This window comes from Diadema antillarum, unplaced genomic scaffold (assembly GCF_040938485.1).
Source record: "Diadema antillarum isolate AM-2024a unplaced genomic scaffold, OU_Dant_1.0 seq00002190_RagTag, whole genome shotgun sequence".
NCBI lineage: Eukaryota > Metazoa > Echinodermata > Echinoidea > Diadematoida > Diadematidae > Diadema > Diadema antillarum.
Window position 1 is genome coordinate 14,900 of NW_027272827.1, and position 19,467 is coordinate 34,366.

Consider the following 19,467-nt stretch of genomic DNA (forward strand, 5'->3'; position numbering starts at 1 on the left):
GTGAGGTAGTACTGCAGTACTGGTACTGCAGTACTGAGTACTGCAGTACTAGTACTGCAGTAAAGTGTCCAATTTACTACAGTACTTCTGCAGTACTAGTACTGCAGTACTACTGCAGTACGTGTACTGCAGTAGTACTGCAATACTTGTACTGCAGTACTACTGCAGTACTTTTTCACAAGGGGTATGCATCAACTTTAAAAAAAAAAAACCCAAACCTTCAGGCATTGCATGGATGTGGGGCATATAGTGAAACTTTGAGAATTTGACCTTGATCTTTAACCTTGAGTGTATGTGCACCCAAAAGTTGATAGGCACAACTTCATCCACTCATACATTATATATGCCAAGTTTCATTAGGATACCTCAAATGGTTTTTAAATTATGCTGTCCACAAATATGATTATGGATGGATGGAAGGTGGATGGACAATGGGGTTGGAGAGAGATTCTACTGTGCTTTACAAAATTTCAGATTGCCATTGGTTGTCCTAGAGAGATGTCCAGAGTACAAACAGTGTACCAAACAGTGTACCCACCTGCCCAGGTAGTGCAGCCTTCTTTTCACCCGACACACAAGTTTCTAGCATCTGGTGGTCTACCAGGTCAGTGTTCTGTCTGTCTCCCAGGCCAGTGTTCTGTCTGTACACAAACACATACCATAATAAGGTTTGGCAGGAAAAGATGTGACAAACTGTGAGAATTTGCAGTATCTACGACTGCACTACAGTACATATCATTAAGGTGAAGTTGGTGTTAATGAATAGAGTAAGATCAGAAGAACACAATGGTACAGGTTTCATTAAAATTGGACCCAAAGGAAAAAAAAGTTATGGAATTTTAAAATTTCCAATATTTTCTCAAATTGAATGGGGTAATTATCTCATTAATCCTGTCTTGGAATGCACACAAATCTTCATTAATTTCCCCTTTTGACATGAAATCTGTGAATATGAAACATTTCTTTCCTAGGAAAGTATTGTGAAAGGAAGAATATGGATGCCGTATTCACCACATAATTGGGCACATAATCGAGAACATCGGTCAAATGACATACGCCTCCTAGAAACATTTCCAGTGCACACTATTTTCACTGGATAATCGGGCACAGACCTTCCATAAGAAAACTGGACATATATATTTTTTAAAGTGATCTCATCTTTATTTTTTTCATATTTTACACAAAAAAAGCTACCAAAACCAACACAACTTTACAAAGATTACCTTTCAGTTGCTGTTTACATATTTATAAGTGTAGTTACAGAGCAAGTCTTTGACAAGTCAGTTCAGTGATACCCATCTTTGAATAGTAAAATCACTAACTCAAGCTATTTTATACTTTGTGATGCTTCACTGTGTGCACGGGGCAGGCTAGCTCGAATGTTTGATTAAACATTGACAACACAAGTAGTCCTACAGCTGCACTCAATCATACGCAAATGTACTAGTTGGCCAGAGCTCAGTAACATGTCATGAAAGCTACAATCAAATACAAGTCAGGAAAATCGAAAGCTGACCAGATTTCATTATGAATTGCATTAATTTCCCTTCGACATGAACGAATGTTCCTCTCATGTTCCCACAGTGATTTAGGGTAATCATTGCTCATGGACATGGATTTATATGGCACATTGTACATGCCCAAGAAAGAAATACGTTGGTAAGCCATGCAAGAAAAACTTAAGAAGGTCCCTTAAAAAGAAAAAAAAAATGAATTTTTCATTGCACGTCTTTTGCATTCAAATGAAAGTGACAGAGGAACACAGTTCCAATGATTGCTCTATGGTAATGTGAGATTGTAAGGGGAAGGAGTAATGTACAGTACAGTACTCTCCGCATAATCGGGTAGGCTCGAGCAGAGCGTTTCTTACCCGATTAAGCTGAGTACCCGATTAACAGAAGAACATGTCTCATTCACAATTGACACACACAATATGTTTGTATAATGTACACTGCACCAAACACCTACACTGTATTCTTAACACGCGTGCTTGCTCGGCACATTATATACATACATTGTACCTTATACTTGCTCAGTCACGAGCAATAATTTACACTCTTTTTATGGACAAATATGTCTTCAGAAAACTTTGTCGTTTGACTATGGACTCCACAAAGACTCCTCGCTAACACGCAGACGTTTTCCGAAACGAATACGAATACGTCTGTTTGCGTGCATTAGTCACATAGAACGTCGGGTTACCGGGTGACTGGGGAAAAGCAAAAGTATGGAGCTGGTGCATGGCCTGATTTTCGTTGCAAACTTCTCGTATTGTGAGTGTTGTTGCGGAGCAAGGGAGGAGCGCAGGTGTGTTCAACTCCTGTCTGTCTATATGCAATTGTGAGTGCCAGCTACATGTGTAATGTTCGTTTACATGTGGCAAATCGGTACTGGTACGTGTGTTTTCATGTTTAATCACTCCCCAAATGATCGGTCTTCTTTGCAAATTGAGCAGAGAATACACTAGCCGTGGAAATTTTTGACATTCATGATTTCTTAAAGTGTTATATCTGCGATAAAATGTGGGTAGAAATTAGATTAGAAGAAAATCATTTACCCATTTATGCGGAGAGGCAACCCGATTATCAGGTAATTTTAATGTGCATTGGAACTGATTTTGACATTACTACCCAATTAAAAGGAGTACCCGTTTAAGCGATACCCGATTAAGCGGAGAGTACTGTACTAGTGGGGGTAGTTCACATAATGTACATTCATGTATGAGCACTTGTGTAGTATGTACCGTATGTCCCCCCCCAACAAAAAAAAAAAAAAAAATACAACGGTACCTTCCACAATGATAAGTTTGAAAATAGTGAATCAATCCAAATACAATTTCACAGTATGAAACTGTAACTTATTACCCACATCTTACAGAAAACCCCATCCAATTGCTTCAGTGGTCAAAGAAAAATGGAGATCTTTGTAGAGCATGTCAGGAATGCCTTCCCTCCAAGTTCTGTCCATTGTGTTTACACATTAATATGCAGTTCCGAGAGCATCCAATTGCTAAACTTGGAAGAACAGACCCATGACACACTTTACAACAATACACATTTCTCTATGACTACTTAACCAAATTGAGTGGGGTTTTCTGCCAAATATAGTTAAGATGTTATGTTTCTAGACCTTGAAATAGCATTCAGACAGTTAAATCATAATGAAAGTTATCAATGGAAAAATCCGATCACATTTTTTTTTTTGGACGTACTGTATTATCATTGCATGAGTGTATGGTGCATGCACATTGTCAAATCGGGCACCTAACTTAAAAAAGAAACCATTTTTTTTTTTGTTAGGTAACTCCCAGCCTATCATGATTATGCTGTGAGTACTGTATAATGTACACCAATAAATTGAGATATTGGATGGATTTCCTGATATTTCGTCTGTACAAGTTGCAATATTATTGTATACTACTCTTATGAGATTTGTTATAATGATTCAGTGGCTTTATGGCCATTCTCTGCTGGTCAGGTTTAAAGGACAAGTTCACCTTCATAGACATGTGGGTTGAGTGAATGCAGCAATATTAGTAGAACACATCAGTGCAGATGAGAGTTTGAGCAAAATCGGACAATCCGTTCAAAAGTTATGAATTTTTGAAGTTTCTGCTCAGTCACAGCTAAATGAAAAGACTACTATAGCTTGTGATGTCACATGAGTACAACGATATAAAGAAAGAATAAAGAAAATTCAACATATTTCCATTTTTCTCACATAACAAAAGAACACTCGACTTCTCTCTTTCAGAAGGCAGGGGGAATAATATTACCCTTAACATATGTCAGTAGCAAGTCGAAGAAATGTGCACTTTATTCAAAAAGTCAAGTTTTGTGAAATTCTCTTTTTATTTTCCTTATATAGTTGTACGCATGTGACATCATACACTGTAGTAGTCTTCTCTTCCAGCAGTGACTGCGCAGATACTTAAAATATTCGCAACTTTTGAACGAATTGTCCAATTTTCCTCAAACTTTCACTGATGTGTTCCACTAATATTGCTGCATTCTCTCAATCCTTATGTATATGAAGGTGGACTTGTCCTTTCATGAGCACAGCTTCTGTGGAAGCATCACATTTGTGGAAACAGATCACCTTTGACATATACCAACAATGTGACTTTTTAAGACATGATCATATACCGTATATGCCATATATTTAGCGAGTTTAATTTTTCATTTGCGTCCGTGGGTACAGTACTGAATGAGGAAATATGTGTGCATGTCACATTTATGTAGGGATTCAAAGGAAATATTTTCATTTGTTTTTAAATTCAAGGATAGCGCCTGACTTGCAAAATTCACAAAAGTAAAAACCTCACGAAATATTGGGTGTTTACGTCACAGTATGAATGAACAGAAATGCCTATCCTGTCAATTTTTTATTTGTTTGCTTTGTTGTTTTTACCTTGAGTGGCCTGCATTTCCTTGCGAGGAAGGCTTGATTTTCCTTTCTTTTTTTCCTTTCCCTCCACCTTGGTCTTCCTCAATTTGCACCACAAAGTCACCAGAATAATAGCTTCCCTGCAATATAGAACACACATGATGGTAATGATGCTGCATAACCAGGGCACTTACAAGTACTACAAGACTGAGGATATGTTTACTACCCCAAAAATCAGCATGCTTGGCAGCCAGGCAGCAATTTTTACAGCAATTTTTAGGCAATTTCACCTGGGCATTGCTCGGATTGCTGCTGAAGTTTTACCAGCATGGGGTCAAAATTCTAGCAGTGCCTGCCCGCTTTTCATTCACCACGGAAGATAAACTTGATGCCCAGGTGGTGTCTGCCTGGGTACTGACCTAATCCAGCCATCTCAGTTGAGTGATTTAGGTAAAGAATCAAATCTGCTATTAATTGGCTGTTGAGTGGTTGCTGTCTGGGGGCTAGGCCAGGGGATTGGTCAATAACTGGTTGGGAGTTCAAAACAGACCATCATCTGGGTGGCATCTGCTTCACTTGAACTTCTACTTGAACTCAAGCTACTGTAAAAGTGGATATTTTCGCATTACTAATTTTTTGCGCTTGGCAGGGTAAGAAGAGTTTCGCGTGTTTTTAATTCCATGGAATCAAGACATCCCACACAGGAACATATGGCACGCAAAAATATTTGCGTGCTTCTATTTTCGCGCTAGCTTCTGGTTGCGTGAAATGCGTGAAAATTTCAACACCGCGAAAATTTCCACTTTTACAGTATGCCAGAGCCAGTGGTATAATGTATAACTGAAACCAATAGCAAGAACTTCAGCCCAAGGCTAAGCCTAAGGCCTAAAGTCTCTATGTGGCCACCTCAACAGCAAACTATTGGGATAGGCTTTCTTGAAAAGAGAGTGGAGTCAGATATGAGTAAAGACAGTGTGCTAAAATTGTTCTTCTTGAGACTATAAATTCATGCCACTTTTACACTACTTACTAGTGTTCTTTGTGCATGTTGTGTAATATGCCTGTATGACCCACAGCAATCATCAAGCTGGAAGGAGAAAAGGTTGATTTTTTTGCTTATTTTCTTTTTTAAATCAGAATTCATTCATTTAGAGTAATCAAATACTAATTTCTCCATGGGAGACTCCCCCAAATACCCCGTATTGGTCAAATTGTATAGCTTTGTTGACTTGTGGATTTCATTAATTGCTTGAATTATAGGAATGCAGGTTATGTGCAGTTTTCTCTAGTCTAGTACACTGTCGAGTTCAAAGTTGGTTGCGGCCAGATAGCAAGGCCACATGTGCCACTGCTTGTGCTGCAGCTGTGCTTTCCTAGCTGGATTGAATCACTAGCAGACGCTGAGCCTGACCTTGACTCTGTGTTTTCATGTCAGTACAAATTATATGTGAAAGTGCTGGAATAAAGGAAATTACATCTCAGCTGATTAACAAAATAGTACAAAAGTTAGAAAAGGTTGCATAAAAATGAAAATTGATCTGGAGTGAACACTTGAAGCAGATGATCAGGTATCAATTAAAAAACAACAACTCTGGATCCATTTCCATCCATTAGGTCTTTAATACTATTAAAGGGAACAACTGTGGAATAGCAATGCCAACTTTCATCTTTGACTTATAGAAGTATATAAACAATAGCATGAGTATCATGGCTTGCTACACAATCAGAGAGTGGAATTGATTTCCCTTTTTTGTTCCATCATAATAGCTTACAAAAGCTTAAGGCACATGAGACACAACAGAAGATATATAATGTACGGTACATTGTACCAAATTAAATCCCCAATGTATCAGTGTCAATGCACTGATGAATAGCATGTGGAGTTCTTAAGGCTGTCAGTGAATACAGATAACAATTTTGACACAATGGCAATACAGAAAATGTGAACACAAGATGCTCTGCAAAATGTGGTAAAATGAAAATGGATGATAAGCTAATGATCTGAAACATTGCATTTTGCCAGCAATGCTCGGCATGATACACAGTGGCATACAAGAAGAGACCATGTATTAAGTAATTGCATATTCTTCGATCACTGAATCACTTCAAATAATCTGCATTATGTTTAAGATAAATTTAGACATATGTAGCAAACATTATTAGAGGTGATTAGAAAATTAGAAAATATGATAGAAAATGATTAAAGCACAAAAACAACAGAGGCTAGAATAAAATGACAAAGTAGAAAGAAAAAAATTATAATGCCATTTTATGTATGTCCACTGCAAATCAATTCATATTATATTCTTAGGATAAATAAGCCTGCTTTCATTGTGTACATCTAGGATCTAAAAGCTGAATAACAATACAGGCAAGTGAACACAGCGGGCACAAACAGAGAATGCACACAACATTAGCTACAGCAACAATGATGATTATATGTACTACCATTCTATGTACATGTTTATTCCCTTATGCTGCGTTTACACCATGTTCCCGGCAACCACAGCAGTCACGTTTCCGGCCACCGTGGACAAAACTGGATGGACATGAAACACACGGTGAGATGGGATAGGCAAATGTGACAGGTCGTGATTGTTGTGGATGCCGTGCCAATTTTTTAAACTGTCAAAAAAATCTGACACTGCAGTCCCAGAGCTAATGAGGAATCTTGTATGCTGTGATAAAACGGGGGTGAATGCAATGAAACACAACAGGACGTAATAGGCCGTAACAAAACTTCCAGGAGGTCCGTAGCGGGATGTGGTGGAAAATATTGATAGTCTTGCATTACCAGACACCTTGAGATCACAGCTTCTGATAGCTATATGTGACCCGCTACAACAAAAGGATCCTAAAGTCGCTGACGGCTGAGCCGAGAAAATCGAGATTGAAGTCACATCATCAAAATTGGTCAAAACAATCAGATTTCTATTTTTGGCATAATTTTGTAGACTAATGTTTTGTCTATCATCTGTCCAAATTTCAAAGCTAAATGATCAAAGGAAAGGCAAGAAATCAGCGTTTTTCTGGGCCATGATTTTCTGACTTTCAACGTAAGAGAGACGTGTCCGAAGATTTGGATTTAGCGCCGCAGCTAGACTCCGCCTCTAGCAACGAGGGAATGATCTTATTGGTCAGTGCGTGGCATCCTGATTACTGATTGGTCATGCGTAGACCGCTGGTGTTAAGCTTGAATGAACATCGCGGAGGTCTCTAGGAGCATGCCTTCGATTGTCAAGTGGTGAAAACTGTCTCGCCTCTACTTGATCATGATAGCGTCGGAAGGAAAACTTTGAAGGCGTTTTTTCTCGAAACTCTGATTTTCTCAACCACTTAACATGCGCTAATAAAATCATCGGTATCTCCGCAACCGAGTACTTTTATGAGTTGTGCTATATATGAAATTACAGTTAGAAGAGTAAGGGAATAATGTCATGTCATTTTCAGAAAATTGTCCTCCCCGACTTTCGGATCCTTTTGTTGTAGCGGGTCACATATGTTCACCAGGGCGAGGATTGGAATGAACAAGACTAGAATGCGAAGGAGGGAAAACAGGAGAATGTCTCATCTACCCACGGTGAACTACATTTTGGGCAAATGGGGCTGCCGTAGCCACCAGGAACATGGTGTAAACACAGGTTAGCATTTACATCAACTTGTGGAAGACTAGTCTTGAGTATACTCACGCAGGTGTCTATGGGAAATGCGTGCTGTAGCAAAATCAGCCCATTCTCAATGGGTTAAGAGTTTACGTTTCACTATGGAGAACACACAACTTGTACATTGATAAATTATTGGTACATTTGCCAAAGCATTTGTCACAACAGCTACTATAATATCCCATTGACATGCTTTACATTGTATTAATCTTGAAAATGATAAAAAAAAAACAACAACCCCACAAAACAAAACTTATTGGAGGTGTGATGCACTGCCCTCCTTTAGTATCAGAGTCCATAAATATCATTCTGACTGTCAGACAATATTTGCATAGACAAGATGAAATGTATTAATGTACACTGACCCCAAATATCCCTACAGTGCATTCCCATTATAACAAAGTCTTTGGGACCGGCACTTTTCTTTCGTTATATTGAAATTTCGTTAAAAACTGAATGAGTACAGAAATATGATGAAAATATGCAAACCATGTGTACATTCTATGTTGTTTATTGAATACTCATCATACGTTGAAAAGCAATATTATATGCAATGTAATCTCATTAGTTCTGTTTAAATCTTGTATCAAAGAAAGAGAATAAGTTGTTTGTATACATGTATATACTTTCATGCTTAGTTTGAAAACACATATGAAAAGTGATGGTTTAGGATTTGGCTACAGTTCGTTACTTTGAAGATTTGTTGCTATTCCTAAGATTCACTATTCCAAAGGTTTGTTAATCTGAAAAATGAAATAAGATTCATTCATCTGAAATTCAAATAAGGTTCATTATTCCATAAGTTTTGTTGATCCAAAAATAAAATAAGGTTTGTTATTATGAAGGTTCCATGATACAAATTTCATTATTCCAAAAATTCATAATTCAGAAAGTGATATAAGGTTTGTTCATCTGAAAATGAAATAAGGTTTGTTATTCTGAAGGTTTGTGAACCTGAAAATGAAAAAAGCTCATTATCCCAAAGATTTAATAAGGTTTGTAATTCTGAAGGTTTGTTAGTATATTCACTTTCTTAAGTTTTCACTTTTGGATTGACAGACCTATTTCATCTTAATATGATTAACAAACCTACGGAAAAGAATGATTCCTATCATTTCTGTAGATACCTTCCTAATAATGCACCTTATTTCAGTTTTGGATTGATGAACCTTAGGAATAGTGAACCTTCAGAATAACCTCTCAAATGTTCTTAATAACGAACCCTATTTCGGTTTTGGATTGATGAACCTTAGGAATAATTAACCTTCCAGAAACGGCTCAAATGTTTGTGAACCCTATTTTCAGTTTTGGATTATCGAACATCTAGGCATATGGAATTTGTGTGTTTCTGAATAACAAACATTCAGAATAACAATTAACTTTATTTCATTCTGGATTTACATATAATACTGTGACAGAGTTTCTTCTCGGAAACTGTGTGTGACAAAGGAAGTGAACGCCGAGCGATTTCTAATAAAAAAAAAATGTAAAATGTGAAATATTCGCCCAAGCAGAGATGCTCTGTACATGTTTACTATGCTTTGCAATTTTGAAAGTGATCCTCATTTTCTAATAACAGAGCACATTTCTTTTGTTTACATTTGTCAGCGGCACTCAGAAATGACTTCGTTATAATAAAAATTTGGCTAGAGCCAAGTTTGCTTTCTAAAAAAGGCAAATTTTCCAACATAGAATTCAATGATAATTTTGGGACTTAAGAATTTTTACTATGTTGCACATTTTGTTATAACTAGGTTTTTAATGTAATGGGAGTGAGGGTATAATGCTCAGCTGATGACATACATTACGCAAACTACAAAACATTGGAATGAAAATCAGAATTCCTTCGACAGATACACACAATATAAAGTAACACAACAGGGCACAGAGAGAGAATATGATAGAGTACACATTAACAGGATAGATAAAGCACATGCAGACATGACATCCATTTCCTTCTCGAAGCAAGTAGAGGCATTACACAAATAAGAACATGTAAACACGCGTACAAAGAAACAAACAACAAACATGGTGAACATAAAAATTCTGGCATTACTTAATGTAGGTTGACAGTGGATATATGTGTGAATGACTGGTTATTACTATTCAATCATGAAAACAAATCCAGTCAACCTTATCAGATACTGGAACTATTAATGTGCTGTTTTGGTGATAATTTGGATAGATGTATGCAAGGATTGATTGGCAATCTCACTTTCTTGCTCCGCTGAAGCCGGTCTATTTGCTGATCTTTCCTGAGCAGCACTTTGTCTAAACGGTCAATCTCTGCCTCTAACAGATCCACTTGCAGCCGTGTGTCACCAAGCTCCCTCTCTAGAGCTGCAGCATGACCCTCCAGCTGACCAATGCGTTCCAAGTCCTCCTGATGCGCTTTGCAGTCACTGGTCAGCTTGTTGAGGAAGGGAGTGGTTGTTTGTGGCAAGGTGTAAAGTGTTCGTAAAGAAGTACTATGCAAGCTTCTTAGCAGGCACTGGCTTTTTGAACTATTTTCTTTTCTACATCTCAGGAAATAGCCGCATAATGTTCTTTTATAGTATACATACAGAAAAGCATATTTTCAATTAAATATGGGGACATTTAATGTATTTCAGTACCCTCTCAAAAATACAAAATTGAGTGCTGAAACATATTCTGCATTACTGTAAAGCCTTCTTCTCAATGGAAGCCCTGTTCTAGATCATATTTTTCAGAGAACCAATCAAGATGATTGAGATACTTCCAGTCAGCATAGGGCCTACATATTGCAAAGCAGCAAAAAGCTAGTGATATGAAGTACGGAAATGAGCATCTGACAGTATTATTCCTGTGACAAAAGAACAGCATAGCTATGAATTTTGATATTTCCATAATAAATCCTTCAGACTTATACCACAGCCAAGAAATGGTCACAAGACCATGCAGTTCTTGCCTGTTACAAAGAGAGGTTACAAAGAAAGTTCGGTGGAAAGAGAAAGTCAAATAGTCTGAAAAAAAAAGAAAAAGAATGATGATTACACACTTTGTCTTGATCCTTCTGTAGTAACCAGTTTTCTACCTGGGGGAATAGTACTTTATATCATGACAGTAACTATCAGTGACAGTGGTATTTATCAAGTACTAAAGTCAGTGAGTAATGCATCTTGATAGCATAGGACTGCTGGCCTACATCTGTGTAAATAATCATTAAAAGAGAAAACTTGACAGAAGAATCTTCGGAATGAATTTGAAGAGGACTGCTACTTATCTACAAGCATCCTTGTCTTGTCATTAAGTTTAAATACAAGTACTCCAGATGTTAAAGCCCAGCACATGAGGGAAGTTGCATATTGCAGCTGCAAAAGCACACGTTGCTGGAAAATCTGTCATTCCACTTCAAACATGTGTCAAGCAGATCTAGCCAATATTATTGCCTAGGTAAAACCCCTCCACTGAACATATCATACAAATGTATATCTATGTAACAAAAACCTTCACTGTATATGCTCACTCGGAGAAACAAGCATAAGTATATACAAATGAACCAATCAAATACACAAATGAAAAACCAGAGTGCAACTTTTGGAATTATTCTTTGACTTTAACATACATGTGACTTGCTAACAAAATACTAAGCTAAAGTAAAACCATATACACTTGTGATAAATGTATGACACAGTGATTTGAGTTAAAATATGATAATTATGACTTCGTCATAAAACAAGTCACTATCTTTTTAAAAACATGAAAACATAGAGTAATAAAACTGAGGGTATTTTCAAGAAAGAAATACCTCATGTTAGCAACATGTCACTCCCTGGTTTTCAATTTTTATTGTAACAAACTTTCTCTGTTGTGTGTCTAATCTTTTAAATGCCTGGCCATATCTACACTTCAATGCCAATTTCTAAAAGCTGTTATTTATCTCGTTGCCAGCTTTCTGATTGTCTTCGTGACAGGATCTAATGAGTAAAATGAGATAAGTTATATTTGATACACTATTGAGAACTAGAAATGTCGCTATGGCAACTGGTATGCCTCCGTCATAATGCATGGCTCTCCCAATACATCTACAGCATGTCTTGACAATATGATATGAAAGTTTCACATAATTGGCAAAAAAAAAAAATCATAATGGCATGCTTGTCAGTTGTCACATATGTGTTCAGTTTTTACTTTCTTTGATCTAGATTTCATTTGGATGGATGGCTAAATTGTTTAAAGGTACTGTGTACCATTAGGAGCAGTGATTTTAAAAATGTTTGAGATATCACATTTGATGCATATGGATTGGGTAATTCCATTAAAAAGGGTCCCACTAGTTAAATGCCCTTCTATTTGCTTCATATTGTCATTGCTTAAAAATTACATACCCTAAATCAATTTCACTTCTGAATACTCTTATTCAGGTATCTTCCTTTTCAAAGTAAAATATAGAAATTGCTTCTTCAAAGTTCCACATGAATTTTGACAAAAAGTACAGAATCACAACGTTTTTGGGCAAAATTAAGTGACATTTTACTGTAACACCAGTTAGACAGATTTACAGCTTGTTTGTGGATTAAACTCTATTTTAAGGGGTCAAAAATGATAAAAGACGAGCAAATTTTGAACACTATAAATATATTTCATGCATCAATTGATACACATTTGCGCATGTAAATCCCAAGAAAGACGTTTCACGCTAAAGTTTTGGTGTCCCCATAATTGCTCACACGAGAAACCTTAATTCATGAGTGTGGAATCCATATCAAGGACCAGTGTTGAACTGTTTGTTGTTATTTTGGTAGCAATCACATAGTTTAAAAGATTTCAAGAGAAAATTGGGGTAAAATGAATGAATTTGAAAAAAAGACCAAATTATAATTTTCACACACGTGGCTTTGGTGTCCCCCTAAATATTACGTCGGGGCACTGTGATAGCTAATTTTTTGTGTCTTATCACGACAATAATTGCTCCTCGTTGGCATATTTTACAATGTAGCTGTGGTTTCTTTGTAACAGGTATAAAAAATTGACCACTCTATTAATTTGAAAAAAAAAATGCAAAAATAATATTTGGTGTCCCCCTTACACGAGAAACATTGAAGAATCTTTTTCCGCGCCAAAAATAGGGGTTGTGTAATTTTTTCAATAGTATAGTTAATTTCTTACTTCAAAATAATCACTTCTATTGAAACAAACATAAAACTAGTTTGAAATATGTGGTAAGATGCCAAAATGGATGGTTCACCGTGTAAGGGGGACACTAATGGTGTCCCTTTTACATGGTGAACCAGTTTTTCCCCATACACTGCAATTTGGTATGCTGACTTCCTTCAATTTCAGTTTAGAATGTTAATTTTCAGTCAGTTTTCAAGGAACTTACTCAATATGAATGTTTTTTAAAGTTATGTTGAACAAAAATCTGATTTTCTGATTTTATTGGCAAAATAGGCATGTCACAAAGTGGGTCCCTATTTTATGGAATTACCCATATGTGTACGTCAGCTGTATCACAAAACATCCTACCATATAAAAAATTTTGTAATAAGGCCTAAAACATAAGGAGGTATCACCATTTTCCCTACTAAACCATAACTGAAGATGGTTTAGTCTGGAAACATTTTTATTATAACTATTGTTGACATTTTGTATATCAAACAATAACACTGATTATACTCATCTGATTCAAATTGTTACATTGGTTGTTTCTATCCCTAGCTCACATTTTAGAACTATTCTAAAGCACTAAAGCTTGATTTTTGTTACATCTGCAAAGGGTAAATAATGCCTTTAACAGAGCAGGTATTCAGGGATTTGAGCATTTGACCTTTGATCCTTGCCCTTTGACCATATGGCCTTCAATTCTTCAAATAATTATCAACTGGTAACTTCCATTTTCATAACAATACTTTGAGCTTTAAAAAAAAAAAAATGGGAAAAATTGTGACATTTAAACATTTTCCCGTGACCTAAGACGCCATGGCCAAAATATTTCCCTACAGAATCATTGTGCAATAATGCATGTATATACCTAATTTACTATTTCTATGCATTGAGTAATCTCCGAGATACGGAGAAAAAGTACAAATTCAGCATTACATAGTAGAATTGTAGTATTTTAGCCTGACCTTTGAGCCTTGACCTTTGACCCAATGACCCCAAATTTCCTGAGAGAGTCACTGTCAGGCAGTATATGCATATGTACTTATTTCATGACAATATCTTGAGCCATTTCCAAGATATGGGCAAAAAAGGTGCAACTTTATCATTTTTCCTTGACCTTTGAACCCATGACCCAATAATGTCCAGGGAGAATCACTGTAAGGCAGTACATGCATATGTACTAAGTTCCATGAAAATAACTTGAGCAATTTTCAAGATAAAGAGAAAACAGAAGAATCAGTAGTGATTCTTGTATCTACGAGATACAACAGGCCGCCTGTCTCTCAAAAGTATGCTATTCTTCCGGCTACGCCGAGAAACCCGAGAGCATATAAGCACAGAGAAACCAAAACAAAAACAGTCACTTACCGCGCGCACCCTCCGTGCGCCCGCCGCGCACGCAGGTGGCGTGCGGGAGACCGCCATTGAATCATCCTCTTTAGTAGCGCAGAAGCGGGCCCTCCGACAGGAGCCACAGCCCGGTGCGAAGCGAGGCGAGGGGACGGTGGGCGGGCGCCTGAGACAGGCGGCCAGTTGTAACTCGTAGATAAGAGAATCACTACTGATTCTTCTGATCTACATTCAATACAACTGGCCGCTTGTCTCTCAAAAGTATGCTAGACCGGCACAGATGTGGGTGGCCGGCTGTCGAGGCCCGGAGGGAGGGTGTTTAGGTTTTTGGGGTCCCTGTGAAGGCTCCACGTTGAAAGGAGACTTCGGAGGCGGGTATGTCCTTCAGATAGAAAGAGGTGAAGGTGTTAGAGGAGGACCAGTATGCTGTAGACTGGATCTCAAGGGGGACGCCGTCGAAGAGCACCCAGGAGGCACTAATGCCGCGAGTGTCGTGGGCGCACGGCGAGGCATTTGAGATAAGAGCCGCCGGGCCTGTGGCTTTGAATGCCGCCACGATCCACGTGGAGATGGTATCACGTGAGGCGGGCGTGAAGGCTCTTTAGAAATTACGAAGAGCTGCTCGCCCTGCCGCTTAGGTTTCGTACGCGCTAGGTAGCATTTTAGCGCGCGAACTGGGCACCATACTTTGTCCTCGGGGACCGAAGGCAGGTCTGCGAGAGGACGAAGGAGGATCTCAACTGGCCCCGAAGAAGCTGATTGGTTTTTGGCTATGAAGTCGGCGCGTGGGATGAGGCGAACGGCACTCCTTTCCCAACAGATGTGGCCAGGCGCAGTGGAAAGGGCGTGGATCGTGGATCTTCTCTGTCCTGAGGCTATGGCTAACAGGACGACAGACTTAATGGTGAGGTCTCTGAGAGATGCCTCAGCGAAGGGCTTGAAGGGTCTTTTTGAGAGCGCTTTGAGAACCTTCGGCAGGCTCCGCGAGGAAGGAGTCTGTGCGAAGGGGGCCGTTGGAGGAAAATTGCCTTGGAGAGGCGCGTCAGCGAGGCAGAGTTAGTGACGGACGAGCCATCGGCAAAACCGGCATATATGGCCGCTATGGCCGTTCTATAACCTCTGATCGTGGCTAGCGCTAAGCCTTTATCAAAGAGATGGATCAGGAAGTCCGCGATTTTTTCTAAGGGGTGGAGCGGGGCTGGATCCTGCGCTCCTGACACCAATCAAAGAAACCTGCAAGACAGGAGTTGTAGGTTTGGGTGGTAGATTGTCTATGTGAAACTGCTACCAGGGAGGCGGCGCTCTCAGAGAGGCCGGCCGCCGTCCTGGCGTCCCTGAATAAGGGCCAAGCAGTCTGGCGCAGATGGTGGAGGCAGAGGTGTAGGGCTCCTGAGATGGGCTGGGAGAGGAAGTCTGGCCGGAGCAGTAGTGGGATCAGAAGTCCCACTACCAGGCTCCTCAGCTGTGGGTACCAAACCCTCTACGGCCACATCAGTGCGATGAGCACCAGTGTCGCCTGATCCTCCCGGATCTCCTGGAGGACGCGGGGTAGGAGAGGGATAGGGGGAACGCGTACATGCACAGGAGCCTCCAACTCAGCGAGACCGCATCGAGTGCCGTGGCTGCCGGGTCCTGCACTCATGAGCAGTACCGCGGGAGCCAGGTGTTGGGGGCTGACGTGGAAAGATCTATGTCGAACGGCCCTAGACTCTGACTGAGCGAGTGGGCTACATCTCTGTGGGGAGTCCACTCGGAGGGGCGATGTTGCCCCCGTGATAAGAAATCGGCAATGAGATTTTTGTCGCCGGGGCTGTATGAGGCAATCGGCGAGACTGCCTTGGCCCGGCGCCACGTCCAGAGCTGAGCAGCTAGGGTGTGCAGCTGCAAGGACGTGTGTTCTCCTGGCCTTTGAGGTACGCGGCAATAGTGATGTTGTCCATACGGATGAGGGGCGGAGCGCGAGTAGTACCGCCCGCCTTTCCAGCAGGTTGATATGTTGATGAGTGACATGGGGGGGGGGGGGCCCACGTGCCATGGGCAGGCCGCCCATGGTGGTGAGCACCCCAGCCCTGCAGGGAGGCATCAGTCGTCACTGTGTAAGACGGGGAAGCCGTGCGGAAGGGCTTGCCCTGTGAGAGGGAGGCAGCCACACTCCACAATCAAAGCAGGGTACAGGCGTGTGGGGAGCCGGGGATGGGCTTGGGCAGGGGGTCGCGGTGCATAGTGTAAAGCTCCAACAGGTGGAACTGCAGGGGGCGCATGCGCAGGCTGCAGTCAGGTAGTAAGTCTATGAGGCTGGCTAGAAGCCCCAGAAAGCGAAGCCAAACCAGGCTGGGGCGCTGTTCCTGGTGCTGAGCAAGCGAGCGGTGCTCACGAAGGTGCCAATACGCTGAGGGGTCGGTCAGGGCAGACCCTGCGGGGTATCAATCACTGCGCCGAGGGAGTGGGGTGTTGCGTGGAGTAAGTTTGGATTTCTCACGGTCACGAGCCAGCCAAGGCGCTGTACGATCTCACGAAGGAGCCACAGCTGATGATTGAGAAGCTGTGGTGACGCAGCCACTAGCAACAATCGTTGAGATAGTAATACACGTGAAGGCCGTGTTGACGAAGAAAGCCCACTATGGCGGTAGCTAAGCGCGTGAAGAGCTGCGGGGAGGACCTGAGCCCGAATGGGAGGGCTTCGTATCGATATGCATTGCCCTCTGTCTTGCGGCTGAGGGTACGTGGAGGTACGCGTCCTGCGAGTCGATCGATACCGACCAGTCTCGGGGGGAGAAGGGGTAGGAACGACACGATGGTTTCCATTCCAAAGGATGGAACGGACACGAAAGATTGATGCATTTGAGGTTGGGAATCATGCGAAAAACGCCCAAGCGCTTGAGCACAAGAAGGATGGGGAGGGGCGTGGGTGGTCTGGGATCTCCTCGACCGCCCCCTTCCCCCTTCGCAAGCAGGGATGCTATCTCACTGGCGAGGACCTGGCATTCTGCCAGCTTCGGCGGGGGGGGGGGCAGAGGGCCCCTACAGGAAGATCATGTGTGAGGTCTACGGAGTAACCACTCCGTACAAGTGACAACACGCCAGGCGGGGGCGAAGGCTAGTAAGTTACTGCCCCACGCGTCCCACCTGTCACAAACTCGGGCTTGGCTTTCCAAGAGCCGGACGCTGCTTGGCGGGGTTGCAGGAACCGGTGCGAGATGAGCCACGTCCGCGGCACCGCTGCCCGGTGGTCGCGTCAACCCTCGGGGCTGGGGCAGGGGCCACCGGCAGGGGGAGGGTGCTCGGGTGGGGCTGGGCACCGAGAGGCGCCACGACCGCGGTGAGAGAAGCGGCGCAGGTGCGAGTTGAGCTCTCTCGCCTTTTGCCGGACAGCTTTTCCTCATGAAGCCGAGGCACGCATTGGCCGGAGAACAGGTGTGGCCCCTCGAAGGGGGCTCCCCATGTTAGCTGAGCGCTGAGGCGCTTGGAGAAGCCGAGCGCACGCAGTGTTAGGTCACGGCGACGGCACGGGGTGTACAGTGCCGCTCGCGTAGACTGCTGCCACAGAGGCTCAGAGAGGGGTGATAAGCAGGGAAGGCCAAGAGGGAGCGGTCCTCAGGTGGTGACCGCTAGCGGGACGGCCCGCACCGAGCGGTTGGCCAAGTCTCCCGTATAGGCTGCTAGGCGCATGATGGATCTGGTGAGGAGCGCCGTAGGGTGCCGATCCTACAGTGAAAAATGGCAAAAGGTCTCCTCTGTCGGCGATCATTATAGCCAGCCAGGCAGGGAAAGAGCACTGCCCACATGACTTGCTCAGATGTGACAGCGGGAAGGGGGCATTCAGCCATCCTGATGGTCTGAGTCAGACGGTGAGCCAGTCTGAGTCAGAGGCGAGGCGGACGCGAGAACTGATGGTACAGGAGTGGGCTCCAGGTGAGCACACGCGAAGGCAACTGAGCCGGGAGGGTCCACGACTGCTGGCCTCAGCGGTACAACTCATGCGGCGAGCCCGGGCTCCGGGGAGTCCCGGGGGGCCGCTGATCAACTCGTGTCTCACTGCGCGGAGTTGCGCGCGTGCATTGTTGCAGCGGCGCTGCGTTTTTCACTGTAAAGGAAAACGTGTGTAAATCAGTGAAATACTTACCACCAGTGTAAGGGGGAAGGCAGGATCAACCATACTTACCACCTGTAAGTGGTGAAAGATAGCAGTACAAGTATAGGCATAAAGCATCAGCAATTAGGGAGAAACATTTAGTATGAATCCCTACTGTCTTTACTGTTATCTTTAATATTTCATGCTTAAGTGGCTTGCCATAGCCGCCCAAGAAGGATGGGCAGGGAGTGCAACGTGTGCGCTACCTAGCTCGCTGGGTGGGGGGCTCCGGCTCGGAGCCCTCCGTAGGTTCTGGTAGGGTAGATTCACCCGTGGGCGGATGTGACCAACCCAGCGGGGGACCCAAGCTTGAGCGGGAGCACTTGGGGGCTGGTGGGGCGGGGGCAAGGAGCGCGGCGTCTGCGCTTCCTAGCCCACTGGAAGGGAAGCTCCAGTTCGGAGCCCTCTGTTGATTCTGGGAGGGTGGGTTCACCCGTGGGGGGATGCGGCCAACCCAGCGAGGGACCAGGGCCGACGGAGCGGCAGGCCCCGTGCACCCAAAGCGCTCGAAGACTGGGCGGCGCTGGCGAACGGGGAGGGGGCACCGCCGGTGTGCGGTCGGACACTGCACGGCGCGGCGCAGACGTGAAGTAGGAGGGGGAGTCCTACGTCTTGAGACGAATGTGTGGAGGGTAACCAGGTTCAAGACTCGTCGGGGTCGGTATCTGACGCCGAGAGCTGCTTTGGGTGGGGCGGGAGGGGGGAGCGGGTTGGGTCGCGATGGGACCAGCGAGCCCGATGGCTCCACGGGGCTGGGAGGCGGCGGGGCTGATCATTTTTGGCAGGTAGCCAGGCCTCCCTATCCTCCTGCGC

The 19,467-nt window shown here is 42.8% G+C and overlaps 1 protein-coding gene across 1 annotated transcript in view; it reads right to left on the bottom strand.

Annotated features, from left to right (window-relative positions):
- LOC139714199 (uncharacterized) overlaps nt 1-19,467 on the bottom strand; it is a gene marked incomplete at its 5' end in the record, with an annotated part of 43,036 nt that overhangs the window by 14,872 nt on the left and 8,697 nt on the right. The window contains 3 exons of the mRNA XM_071625914.1: nt 539-641; nt 4,411-4,526; nt 10,264-10,458. Of these exons, the coding sequence (XP_071482015.1) occupies nt 539-641; nt 4,411-4,526; nt 10,264-10,458 (414 nt within the window). The remainder of the gene's footprint in view (nt 1-538; nt 642-4,410; nt 4,527-10,263; nt 10,459-19,467) is intronic.